The following is a 12,819-nucleotide window of genomic DNA, read 5'->3' as shown; positions in this document are numbered from 1 at the left end:
ACCGGACACTCTGAGAGCGCTCCCCCCTCCCTCTGGAAAATCTGCTCCAGCGGGTCTATTCTATAGGGAGAGAACAGGCTGAGAGACCTTCTTTATTGCGAAATAAGTTATAAAATTAATAGTTTTTATTCTTCTAAAGTTTCCAGTCCTTTTCAGAAAGAAAGGACCATCCCAGGTTCAGATCTCTATCATATCTAGGGAGCAGTTTATAATTTTACATGGTGATTTTAAAACTTCTAATAGCAGAATATAGAGCTACTAAAACACTTCATCCACATAAATATATCATTTTATGGATCTAAAAATAAAAAATAGAAATAGAAAATCTGAAAAGCGCCTAAAAAATTTCCTGTTTTTTACCATATTTTGAACCTTACATGTTCAATTGAATACTTTTTTTAGAATAGTTTTGTATTTTTTGGAAAATATCGTCAAAATATCGTTATCGCAAAAATCCAAAAAAATATCGAGATATTTTTTTTTGCCCATATCGCCCACCCCTAGGCACAGTCCATATTAAAGCATATTCATTCTTAATTTTTTAAAGTTCTTTAATTTTTTTTCTTTATTCGTTTTGTAAAAAAAAACTTGTATAAAAGCAATAGAACACTCGAGGTCGTGTGTTATCACGAATATTATTCGTTTAAAGTTATTCGTGATAACACACTCCCTCTCGTGTTCTATTGCTTAAATATTACAAGTATTTTAACTGTGCTGCACTACTTTGTTACATTTAAAACATTAAAAAAGGCCTTATTAGGAAACCCTTTTTGCTGCTACACTGCATGTCCAAATATTTGTGGACAAACCTTCTAATGAATTCTGCATTCAACTAATTTAAGGGTGTAGCACACTGGGCACGGTTGAATCGGTTGGATTGTGCCGGAGCATAGACCAACACATAATTAGCACATAATTGTAAAGTGAACAAAAAAATGATACATGGTTTTTAAAGTTGTAATCAAACCGAATTTTTTATAAAAAACAATAAAAAATATGTGTGATGTGCACAAGTATTCAGCTCTCCTAAAAAAATATATAGTATTGCCCATTCTTCTTTGCAAAACAGCTGATACTCAGCCAGGATGGATGGAGATCATCTGTGAAAAACAATTTTCATGTCTCTCCACAGAAGCTCAATGGGATTTAGGTCAGGACTTTGACAGGATCATTCTAACACATGAATATTCTATCTCTCTCCCCTTAGCTTTGGCTGTATGTTTGGGGTCATTGTCTTGCTGGAAGGTGAATCTCCTTCCCAGTCTTTTGCAGCCTCAAATAGGTTTTCTTCAAGGATTATCCTGCATTTTCCATCACCTCTGACCAACTTCCCTGTCCCTGCTGATGAAAAGCATCCCCACAGCACGATGCTACCACCACCGTGATTCACAGTGGGGATGGTGTGTTCAGGGTGATGAGCAGTGTTACTGTTCTGCCACACATAGCGCTTTGTAATAGGCCAAAAAGTTTGACTTAGTTTGACAAACTGCAAACAACACTTCTTATTTCCTTCTTTTGTTCAACAATGGTTTTCTTCCTGCCACTCTTCCATAAAGGCCAGACTTCTTTCACCCGATCTGTGGATTTCTGCAGCTCCTCCAGAGTGACCATGGACCTCTTGGCTGCTCTCTTTGCTTGATCTGTCAGTTTGGGTGGACCATGGCCATGTCTTTTGAAGTTGTAGAATACTTTTCTATTTTTAGATGAAAAGTAGCTCCACAAGAGCAAAGATTTTTATTTGACTAAAATTTTGAAAACCATTCAAGGTAACAAGATGTAAAAAAGTTTAAGTGGTATAAATAAATATTTTTGCAAGTGACTGTACATCATAAAAACAACTCATTTTTACATTTGTAGTTCCTAATTTTGGTATAATATGCTGTACGTTTATAACTGGCAGTGTTGTGGCCACCAGTGCGGTCAGCTTGCTGTCAATACAGTGTGTTGGCATTGCTGTACTGCTGCAATACACAGCTGTTCACCAGTCTGATCACAGCTGCGTGTGTGTGTGTGTATGTGTGTGTGTTTTGGGGGGTGGGGGGGGTGGGGGGGTATGCTCCTGATCCTCAAAAAACCTCATGCACTTCAGCCTGGCACAGGTCCAGAGGGAAACACCAACCTGACGCAACCTCATACACGCTCTGACGCAAGCCTGCCCCACACACACACACACACTGTTTTAACTCAGCACTCAGCCAGTCAACATCAGATTACCACAACATTTCATCATTGGCATGTTGCGTCATTCCGCTCTTCAGATGCAGCTTTTGGGGCGCGGGGGTATTAATAACAAAAAGTGGATAAATATATACAGTATTTCCAGAACTTTCCTAGTGAGAAAAAAAATAATAAAAATGCTGCTCCCTTTACAAAGCATGCAGCGTTTTTTTATTTTATTTTATTTTAACTGTCGTTACGCCTCCTGACCAGCAGGGGCAGTGTGAGCTTACCTGGCCCAGGCCTTCAGCTCAGGAAGAGTGAGAGTTTTGCCTTTCTGCAGCTGCACCACAGCAACCACCTTCTGCCCCCAGGTGGCGTCCCGTGCTCCGATGACCGCCACGTCTGGCAAAGAGAACGAAAACATAATTAACCCTCCTGTTGTGTTACGGGTCAAATTGTCCCGTCTTGAAATTTGAAGATCTAGGAAAAAATAGGTAAAAGTAATTTTTTTAAGTATTATTATAAAGTATTAATAGTGTATTATCATTTCATAATATAAAAAATGGTTCATCTCACATATTTGCAACCACCACCTGCAAAAACTAGAACTAAAACAAAACTGCAATGTTATTAACGTTTTAATGGTAAGCAAAACTATTGTTTTATATGTAATAAAGTAGGAAAACATTCAAAAAAAGTTTGAACATGTATTTTTTAAATGAAAAACAAGAGAATTATCCTAATTGAACAATTACCTATATATATATATATATATATATATATATAGGTAATATATATATATAATATATATATATATATATATATATATATATATATATATATATATATATATATACATACATGTATATAGATAATGTATATAGATAATAATTATCAGTGGAGTTAATAATAAAATATTCACACTGCTTGTTAGGATTTTATTATTTTTTTAGATATATTTTGGATAAATAAACATGCGACGCGTCAATATGACCCGGGAACTCCACTGCTGGTTCTAACAAATAAACATAATAGGCGGGTTAACTTGTGCGACATCCCATTCCCATTGATCCACCCTTTGATCCACAGATATAACAGCTTCTAATCTTCTGGGAAGGTTTTCTATACAAGGTTTAGGAGAATTTCTGACTCCTGATTCTTTTAGAAGCACATTTGTGAAGCCAGACACTGATGTTGGACAAGAAGACCAGGACCACAGTCTCCACTCTAGTGCAAACTTGCTCATCCATGTCTATATGGATCCTGCTTTGTGCACTACTGCACTTTTAAAAACATCCCCACTTCATATTCCCACTCCACCAAACTTTACACAAAGACTGTGCTCAATCCAATCATTTTAAATGGATGAATTGGGGAGGTTTTTTTTTAGGATTATTTTATATATGTTTTATGGTAATGTGTTGAGGCTAGTTTTTAATAAACATTTTTCTTAAATAATAGATCTGTGCTTCTTCAGTGTTGCACTGAAGTTGTTGTAATTAACATCATTTTGAACAGACTTTGCTCATTCAAACAGTCTGAATGTTTTTTTTATAAAGCTCAGATTTAACTCTCTACTTACAAACAAAAATGTTGGGTTTAAATCGGGCTTGTGCTCATAATGACAGTTTATAAAGTGGATCGGGGCGGTCAGGCTGGATTTTTTTGGGCCCGATCTAAGCTCTAGTTAAACCGTTCTTGAGTTATTAAGTTGAGAAGAGACAATGTGAGCAGTGGCTGGTGCAGAGACTGGGTTAAAGTACTGGGGTATTGTACCGTTTTTAATAATGATGTATTGAGATATTGATACTTTTCAGGTATTGATATACCATGCAAAACTAGGTGTCCCAGTATTTTTGTTCATATAGTGAATGATTCATTCAATACATATAACCACTAGGAATTTTCAAAGTGTTGTTTAGCTAGTCCTGAAAGCTAGCCTAGCCCCTGATCTACAAATCAATACAACCTTAAAACCAAGCTTATATTGGTATCTGAATCTAAATCTACATGTCTCTTGTATCTCTCAAAGCCTAATATGTGAGTGTGTACCGGTGATATCAGGGTGAGCCACTAGGTGGCGCTCCACTTCGAGGGCGCTGATCTTGTAGCCTCCGCTCTTGATGATGTCCACTGAAGTGCGTCCCATGATCCAGTAGACTCCATCTTTATAAGTTGCAGTGTCTCCTGCGGAAGACAGTAAAAACACCAATAATGCAAACACCAATCAGATCAGCTTTTACAAGGTTTATGATGTGCTCACGTCATTAAATGAGCATTACAGTTTCATCACAAACTAGTAATGGGCATTTCCTGAAGAAACTGATCCCTCATGGTGGTTTTCATGATGTTATTATGGGGTTGTAAGTGGTTAAAGGTCTCCTTCCGCTAAAATCTACTTTTTTTGTTTGTATAGGATGCTCCACATGAAACGGTTTCTCAGCCTCCATTGCCTGCGGTAGCTAAAAAAAGAAAAGCCTCAGCAAAACAAGTTGATCAGAGAGACGTCAGGGTATCTACATCAACCAGTGAGTTCATGGCCTCGCCCACCTCGGCTCAGGACCGCCCACAGGCAGAGCTGAACCCGGGCTGGAGCATTGGCTACATTGTTTAAATCGGATCTCCGGTTGATTCTGCATTTTACCGAGACCTTAAATATACACTAGGGAAGCACGGTTTGACAAGGCAGCACAATTTGACAAAACACTTCCCAGCCGCTGGGCCGCTCGAGTCTGACATTAAGTGAAGAAGTTTAAGGGTTAACTTTACCTAGCACTCAGTGCTTTATCTTTACAACAACTAAGGCTGTATCTCTGAAAACATTTTGTCCTTTAAGTTTTAGAGCTGTAAAATTGACTGTGGGGGAAGGCAGGTAGGCGTTCTCTGCTGCAGTGCTGTTAGCCAATCAGAGGCGATATGTTTGCATGTATAAATATTCATGAGCAAGAGCCAAAATCCTGTCTTTCTTCACAGACCACTAATTCAGTGATCTAAAACAGGGCTAAAGAGAAACACCTAAGCATTTTTTTTTCACAAAAACAACTCAAATGGTATTCATTCGTACTAAAGATTACAACTGGACATTTTTAAATGAATTTAAACATGATGGAATGAGACTTGTAATATGGTGTTGAAGAGTTGTTGCAGTTGATAAGGTGGTTCCTACGATTCACACATTCATAAAGATGAATTGTTCCTCTGAAGCTTCTGTATCTGACTTTACTTTATCTACAAGGGGTTTCAGCTGTAGGTAGGAGTGTGTAACAGAGTGTCGGACAGAGAATGATTAAACTAAGTGTTTAAAAACTCCAGCAGCACTGCCGCTGCATCTGATCCACTCACTGTACCATCAGCACAACACACTAGGGGTGTGACCAGACATAAATATCACGAGACGAGGCGAGACGAGACGAGTCACGATACTGGGTTCACAAGAACGAGACAAGACTAGATTTAAAAATAAAATTTTAAAGAAAACGACAAAAATGAAAAATGGCTTGAAAACTAGAGTTTTATTTGACAAAATCATATAACTCAAACTTAACAGACTGGTTTCTCTCACACATTGATTCTATAAGAAATAGAAATAAGATAATAAAATACAAAACTTTTCTAGGTCTTATATAGTGCAAACAATAAGTGCAAACCACAACCAGTCATATTAAGCCTATGGTTTGTGTTTTTTTCTCCTGAATCTCTTGTAATTTAACTATGCAGAACCATAACCAGTCATATTAAGACTATGGTGTTTTTAATTTTTTTTTAAATACAGTACAGAGCTAAGGGATTAGTACAACTGCCTATGAAACAGTCACGTGTAGGATTTACTTACAGTATTTATATATGGTTTGTATCTTGTTGGTCACTCTGTCACCGTTTATTGTTTCCACTGGAGCCAAAATGCAGCCAGACATACAACTTAAAAGCAGCAGAAGCATCTTCTATACAAATACCTGAATTTTCCTCTTCTGCTGAGAGCTGCTCTCACTGCTCAGCCACCACACTCTATTGCTATCGCTACTGGGTTGCCAGATCCCTCTTAAAAAGTCCACACTTAACTGTTTTTTTTGCCCCGCGAGACTTCAAGGTTTAAGCCTGACGAGAAATATCGTCCGTTTTAATCTCGCGAGATCTCGTGCCTTGAGATCTCGTCACACCCCTACAACACACACTAACACCTCATACACCACCATGGTGATCCTGTGTGTTCCTGAGCACTGTGAAGAACAGAGTAAAATGAGGATAATAATATATTCTATATGATGAGGAGGTGGTCATTAATAATAATAGTATGCTACTACTGTTTTTTATATTATGTGTTTAAAAGACGATGATCTTTAACTAATCTTGTCATTACCGTTCGTGCCTCCTTATAAACACCCAGGACACACACATACACACCCTGGCCCCACCTCCCAGTCTATCAGGAGCTAACACCCCTGGAACAGAGTGTGTCACACCTATTTCCTTCCCCTTACAACCCTGTAACACTGTGTGATGGAGGGGGGGGGGGGGGGGGAGAGAAAGAGAGAGAGAGAGAGAGAGAGAGAGAGAGAGAAAGCAGAGGGCAGAGTGAGAGAGGAGTGATGCGGGGGCTCAGGTGGGGCAGGCCTGTGATGAGGACAGGAAATGGGTCACAGTGGAGGCGAATGAGTGACTGAGTGAGCGGGTGAGCGAACGAGAGAGAGAGAGAGAGAGAGAGAGAGAGAGAGAGAGAAAGAGAGAGAGAGGGAAAGAGAGAGAGAGAGAGAGTGAGAAAGAGAGAGAGAGAGAGAAAGAGAGGGAAAGAGAGAGAGAGAGAGAGAGAGAAAGAAAGAGAGAGAGAGAGAGAGAGAGAGAGAGAGAGGGAGGTGTTGATCATTACTATCCGGATCATTACTGGCTATACAGGGCCCCAGCTGTGGGGAGTGGAGTGAGGTGTGTGGGTGTGTGAGTGTGTGTGTGTGTGTGTGTGTGTGTGTGTGTGTGTGTGGAGGGGTTAAGTGCTGCCAGGCCAAGACTGGCAGGTTGTGACTGGTTGGAGAGAAGAGGCAAGCAATAAGTCAGTCTCTCTCTCACACACACACACACACACACACACTGACCAATTACACTGAATGCTGTGAACATCCTGACCAATCGCAGCAGCAGGTGAGGGATTAAAAAAAAAAAGTAATTTAACAAATAAAAATTTAGGATACAATGATGACATATAAAGTAAATATTAGAAAAGCATAATGAATAATTTAAATGAAAAAAGGAAATAAAATTAAATAGGACATTAAAAATAAAATGTCCTATAAAAAAACACTTATCTCCATTTTATCTCCACAAACTGTCCCCTACACTGTGCTGAAAGTTCTTGATGAACGGACCAATAGAAACTCTTCAAAATGACCTGAAATATATTTGTTTTCCATTAAAAGTTTACAAGGTTTTTTCTCTCTCCTGTAAAGTTGCTGTTTTGGAGATAAGTGTTTTTCATTAGACAGCGATGAAATGTAACTTTGAAGACTATATTAAAGCTATACAGGAACACATGCTGAATTATTCTGTTAACAAAAAGTTATAAACAAACCAGAATTTTTATACTTATAGTTTTATAGTTTTATACTTTAGATTCTTCGAAGTAGCACATTTAGCTTTGCTGGTGTGTTTTGGATCATTGTCCTGCTGCAGAACCCAAGTTCATTTTAGCTTGAGGTCAAGAACAGATAACTGGATATTTTCCTTCAGGATCTTTTGGCAGACCATCACACCATTACACTACCACCACCATGTTTTTTTTTGTCTCAACAGAGTATTTTCCTAAAAGTCTTGGGGATCATCAAGATGTTTTCTGGCAAAATTGAGATGAGTTTTAATGTTTTTTTAATTCTTATCATGGACGCTGATCTTAACTGAGGCAAGTGAGGCCTGCAGTTCTTTTAGATGTTGTTTCTTTGGTCTTTTGTGACCTCTTGGATGAGTCGTCGCTGTGCTCATGAGGTAATTTTGGGCGGCCGGCCACTCCTGGGAAGTTTCACCACTGTTCCAAGTTTTTGCTATTTGTGGTTACTGGCTCACACTGTGGTTCACTGGATTCCCAAACCTTTTTTTCCCTTTCCACACTGATAGATCTCAATTACTTAATTTCTCATTCGTTCCTGAATTTCTTTGGATGTTGGCATGATGTGTAGCATTTGAGTATCTTTTGGTCTACTTCGCTTTGTCAGACAGGTCCTGTTTAAGTGATTTTTTAAATAAGAACCGGTATGACAGTAGTCAGGTCTGGGTGTGGCTAGATAAACCATAGTTAACGGCAAACATTTGTTTTTTACACATGAAAGTTTGGTTTTTTTCTCACTTAATAATAAAAACCTTTTTAAAAAACTGCGTTTTGTGTTTATTTGTGTTTATTCTCAGCACTGCAGTGATTAGCACTGATTAGCATGGTAGTGGTGGTGTATGAGGTGTTAGTGTGTGTTGTGCTGGTGGTACAGTGAGTGGATCAGATGCAGCAGCAGTGCTGCTGGAGTTTTTAAACACTGTGTTTAATCATCACTTACTGTCCTCCATCCTATAACACACTCCTACCTACAGCTGAAACACCTTCTTCAACTTCGCTGAGGTGTTTAAAAACTCCAGCAGCGCTGCTGTGCTGTGTTAACTAATAAATGCTCCAGACTTACAGATCTACAGTACAGAAACTCATTCCACAAAGCTGTTCTTATCATCCACCTTACAGCAGCACACCAGGTGAAGCAGGTGGACCACGTGAAGCAGGTGGAGCAGGTGCTCTTCCTGTCTCTCTCGCACTCTTTGTAAAACTGATTTACCTGAGCTCAGGTGTGCTGAAACAGGCTGAGACAGGATCTGAACATGAAGAAAAAAAAAAAATAATAATAAAATCCCTCACTGCCCTCCACTTCTGTACTGAATCAATCACATTACCAGCTATTTATATCAGCCTGTACCATCACTGCTATCAGTTCGGCCCCTCTTACTCCATCCATCTTTTCTTTTTTTTTCATACTTCACAGACACACGGCATTCCTTCTTTCGCTCATCCTTTTCTTTTCTTTTTTTTTTCTTTTGGTTTCCAAGCTTCCCGATTTTTACTTGCTGCTTCCAAACTCCAGTATTTTTCCTGCTCTTGTAAAAAATAAATAATAAATCAATCAAAATAAAAAATAAGCATCTCCCTGCCTCTCTTTCTCTCCCTCTTTCTCTCTTTTTTTTCCCCCTCATCCTCCATAAACTGTCCTTCTTCTCCTCCTCCCTCTTTTTTTTTTCCTCCCCTCATTCCTTTGCCCCCGCCCTACCTCCCTCTCCCCCTCTTCTCCCCATCCCCATCCCTCTCCCTCTCCCTCGCCCACTCCCTCTCCTCTCCTCTCCTCTCCTCTCCTCTCCTCTCCCTCTCTTCCCTTCTCCGGCGTCAATAGAGGGCCCATCTGTTCCCATACATCATGCTCTTCATTTCAGTTTATTAGCCGGGATAAATCATAAATATTTCATTATACATCACGGGCGGCTGTCGCCGCGCCGCCGCAATTTATCACCACTGGCCCCTCTCTCCGCTCCGCGCCGCAGCAATAAGCTTTCCAGTCTATTAAACAAGATTGATACAGTGTGTAAATTTAGATATTGGGAATTTCTTCACACACCACTGCTCCGCACTGATAGGCTCGGGTGAGGGGGGAGTTGGGGAGCAAAGAGGGAGGGAGTGGGGTGTGTGTGTGTGTGTGTTGAAGAAGAGAGAAAGAAGCGAGAAGAGAGAGAAGAGCGACAGATAGGGGGAGCGACTGAATGAGCGACTGAGTGAGCGAGCGAGAAAGTGAGTGAGGGAGGGGTGCAGTGTGTGAGGAAGTGTGTGGGTGTTAACAGCAGTAATAGAGTATTTACACTCGCTCTTCCCTCTTTAAAATAAACCCACCAAACGCAGGGCATCGCTTGGTCACGCCTGCATAACCCTCTTCTCAGGGAAATGAAGCCGGGGAATGAGAGAGTGTTTTACATGGGAGAAGATAAGTCGCTAAGGTGTGTTTATGTGTGTGTGTGTGTGTGTGTGTCTGTGTGTATAAAGGAGAGAGAGGGGTGGCCGTGCATTTATGAGGTTTTCACCCTCTTAAGGAATCTATAATGGCTCTGGGGAGGAAGCAAAGGTCACAGGAAGTATTAAAACCTCCGGGTCATCAGTGTCGACTTCTGACCCACCCTAAAATCACACTGTGTGCATATACTGCACCAGTCAAAAGTTTGGACACACCTTCTCATTCAATATTTCATTTATTTTCTAAAATTTGATTAGTAGATTATTATTAAAGGCTTGAAAAAACACGTATGGTAGTAAAAAGTAAAAAAAGAAGAAAAAAAAGGAATGAAGTGTCATGATTGCGTACAGAACACAGACATGTGCAGATGTAGATAAATAATTTAATAAAAGTATAAGGCAATACCATAAACAGGAGACAGTCCAGAGTTCATACACGAGGAAACCAGCATAAGAGATAATCCAAAAATTGGAAACGTTAAACAGTCCAAGTCAAACACAGCAAATCCACAATCAGAGGTACAGGCAGAAATCAGCGTCGAAAAAACAAAGAGCAAGGTCAAACACGGAAAAACAATCACAGGGTAGGTAACGCTTTGTAAAGTGGTAGAAACCAGGCAATACGTGACACAGATGTGTGCATGGAGTGTCCTGATATACTGAAGTTAATCAATAATCAGGGCTTCCTGGAAGAAGCAGGTGAGGTGTCACATGATCGTGTGTTTGTGTGTGCAATGTCAGCGGGTGTTGCGTTCTGGGTAGTGTAGTTGTCTAACTGAAAACCTCCTTTAGGGCCGTGTGAGAGAGGAACAGAAGCACATTAATCCCCTGATCTAAACCTGACGCACTGAAGATGGTGATTTGGGATGAGCTGGATGAGCAGCAAGTATTATTCAGCACCTCCAGGAACTCCTTCCTTCAAGATGCTGAGAAAACTATTCTACTCTGACTCTCCCTCATGAAGACACTGAGATTAAAATACCAAAAGCAGACTCTGGTGTGTTGTGAATAATCTTCTGGTTTTTTTTCTGTTCCAGAAACACAAATGGATAAAATCTATCTGACAGTGTTTGAACAGGCTTTGTATTCCAACGTAATCTTCGTAGACAAGCTCGAAGATCTAAGAATTTTCCAGGAGGACAATGCTATCTCGAGCTTCCTCTAAAAAAAAAACAACAAAAAAAAACAGATGCTTGCCAGCTTCATCGTCAAATGTGTGGGATGATATTGGATGCGCTATGAACGCTTAACTCCTATGGCAAAATCTTCAGGAACTGTGTGATTATTAGAGGACACCCTTAGGAACCTCTACAACATCAACAGAAATGTGGACAGTACTTGTAATGAACTCATTATTCAGCTCTAATAAGTTGCACATGTTGCTAACACATGACACATACAGTCCACACAAAGATTGTCTAATCCCTGTAGAAAACTACTATTTTTAATAGAATTGGAATCACTAACTAAATCAGATACCAAATAAGAACCTATTTGTACCACACCTAATGCCAGACATGGGCTAGAGGGGTATAAAACCACTCAGTATTTAGCTGTGAATGATGGAGCTCCATCTAATACTTCTGTGATTAGTTGCGGCAATCAAAATTATTCAAAATTATTAATTAAACATTTAACCTGAGTTGCAATGAATGAACATCCGATATGCTGACCTCATTAATGCTCTTATAACTGAACACTGTTAAATTACAATTAAATCTGAACACTATAGACTCAGATTGACATATGTGTGTGTGTATGTGTGTGTATAAGAGAGAGAGAGACAGGCAGAAGATGGGCTGTGTGTCCTCTGCTGTAGCTAAGTGTCTTTCAGGAGTCAGAGGAAGGGCAGGGAGTGAGGAGAGTAAAGAAGAGAGGCGGAGAGCGAGAGTGGAGAGATGGAGAGTGTGCTGATTACAGCAGAGGGGGTTGATGGGAATTGTTTTAGTGGCAGGCAGTAGCTCTCTCTCTCTCAGTGCCTCTCTCTGACTATTGTTGTCGTGGTGGAAAGCGATATGGTCCAACAGCTTTCCTAATTAAAATGATAAGAAGCCTTATTGCACCCCCTCTCTACACCACATCACTACACCACCACAACCACCACCCCCCTCCTCAAAGCCTGTCGGAGGCATTAAAGGAAACGATGGCATGTCAGATGCTAAAACAGCGCTAACACATGATGCAACCCGGAGAAAGTTCCAGAAGACATGCAACAGGAAGACGAGATTCAGAGCAATGTCAACCTTTCCAGCCTTACGTAAGAGAAAGCGCAGCTTCAGAGGAGGCTATGACTCATTCAGTTAGCCTCACAGCTAGGGTTAAATAGCGCAATTGTAGAGGAGGAGCGCTAACGCTAAAGCTAACGCTAATCAATCAATCAATCAATCAATCCACCTTTATTTTCACTCGGGAAGTAACATTGAGGGTGACCCTCATTTACAATGTTGCCGAGCCTTTATAACATCAAAGGGATTGAACACATTTAATGATACTTTTGAAATAATAAAACATAAAATAGTAAAAATTATAATAATAAATAAATAAATAAATAAATAAAAGTACGTATTTTAAATCAACATTTAATAAAAATATATATGTAAAACTGAAAATTCTAAAATACCATTAAAAACAAATTTGACATAAAAATA

The 12,819-nt window shown here is 39.7% G+C and overlaps 1 protein-coding gene across 1 annotated transcript in view; it reads right to left on the bottom strand.

Annotated features, from left to right (window-relative positions):
- The window catches only part of acsf3 (acyl-CoA synthetase family member 3), a 69,351-nt gene that overhangs the window by 8,412 nt on the left and 48,120 nt on the right, over positions 1–12,819 (bottom strand). The window contains exons 8-9 of the mRNA XM_022665155.2: positions 4,213–4,347; positions 2,451–2,562 (exon numbers count right to left, since the gene is read on the bottom strand). Coding sequence (XP_022520876.2) covers positions 2,451–2,562; positions 4,213–4,347 — 247 coding nt within the window. The remainder of the gene's footprint in view (positions 1–2,450; positions 2,563–4,212; positions 4,348–12,819) is intronic.

The sequence above is a fragment of the Astyanax mexicanus genome, chromosome 23, assembly GCF_023375975.1.
Source record: "Astyanax mexicanus isolate ESR-SI-001 chromosome 23, AstMex3_surface, whole genome shotgun sequence".
Lineage (NCBI taxonomy): Eukaryota > Metazoa > Chordata > Actinopteri > Characiformes > Acestrorhamphidae > Astyanax > Astyanax mexicanus.
This window is presented reverse-complemented; position numbering and strand designations above follow the sequence as displayed.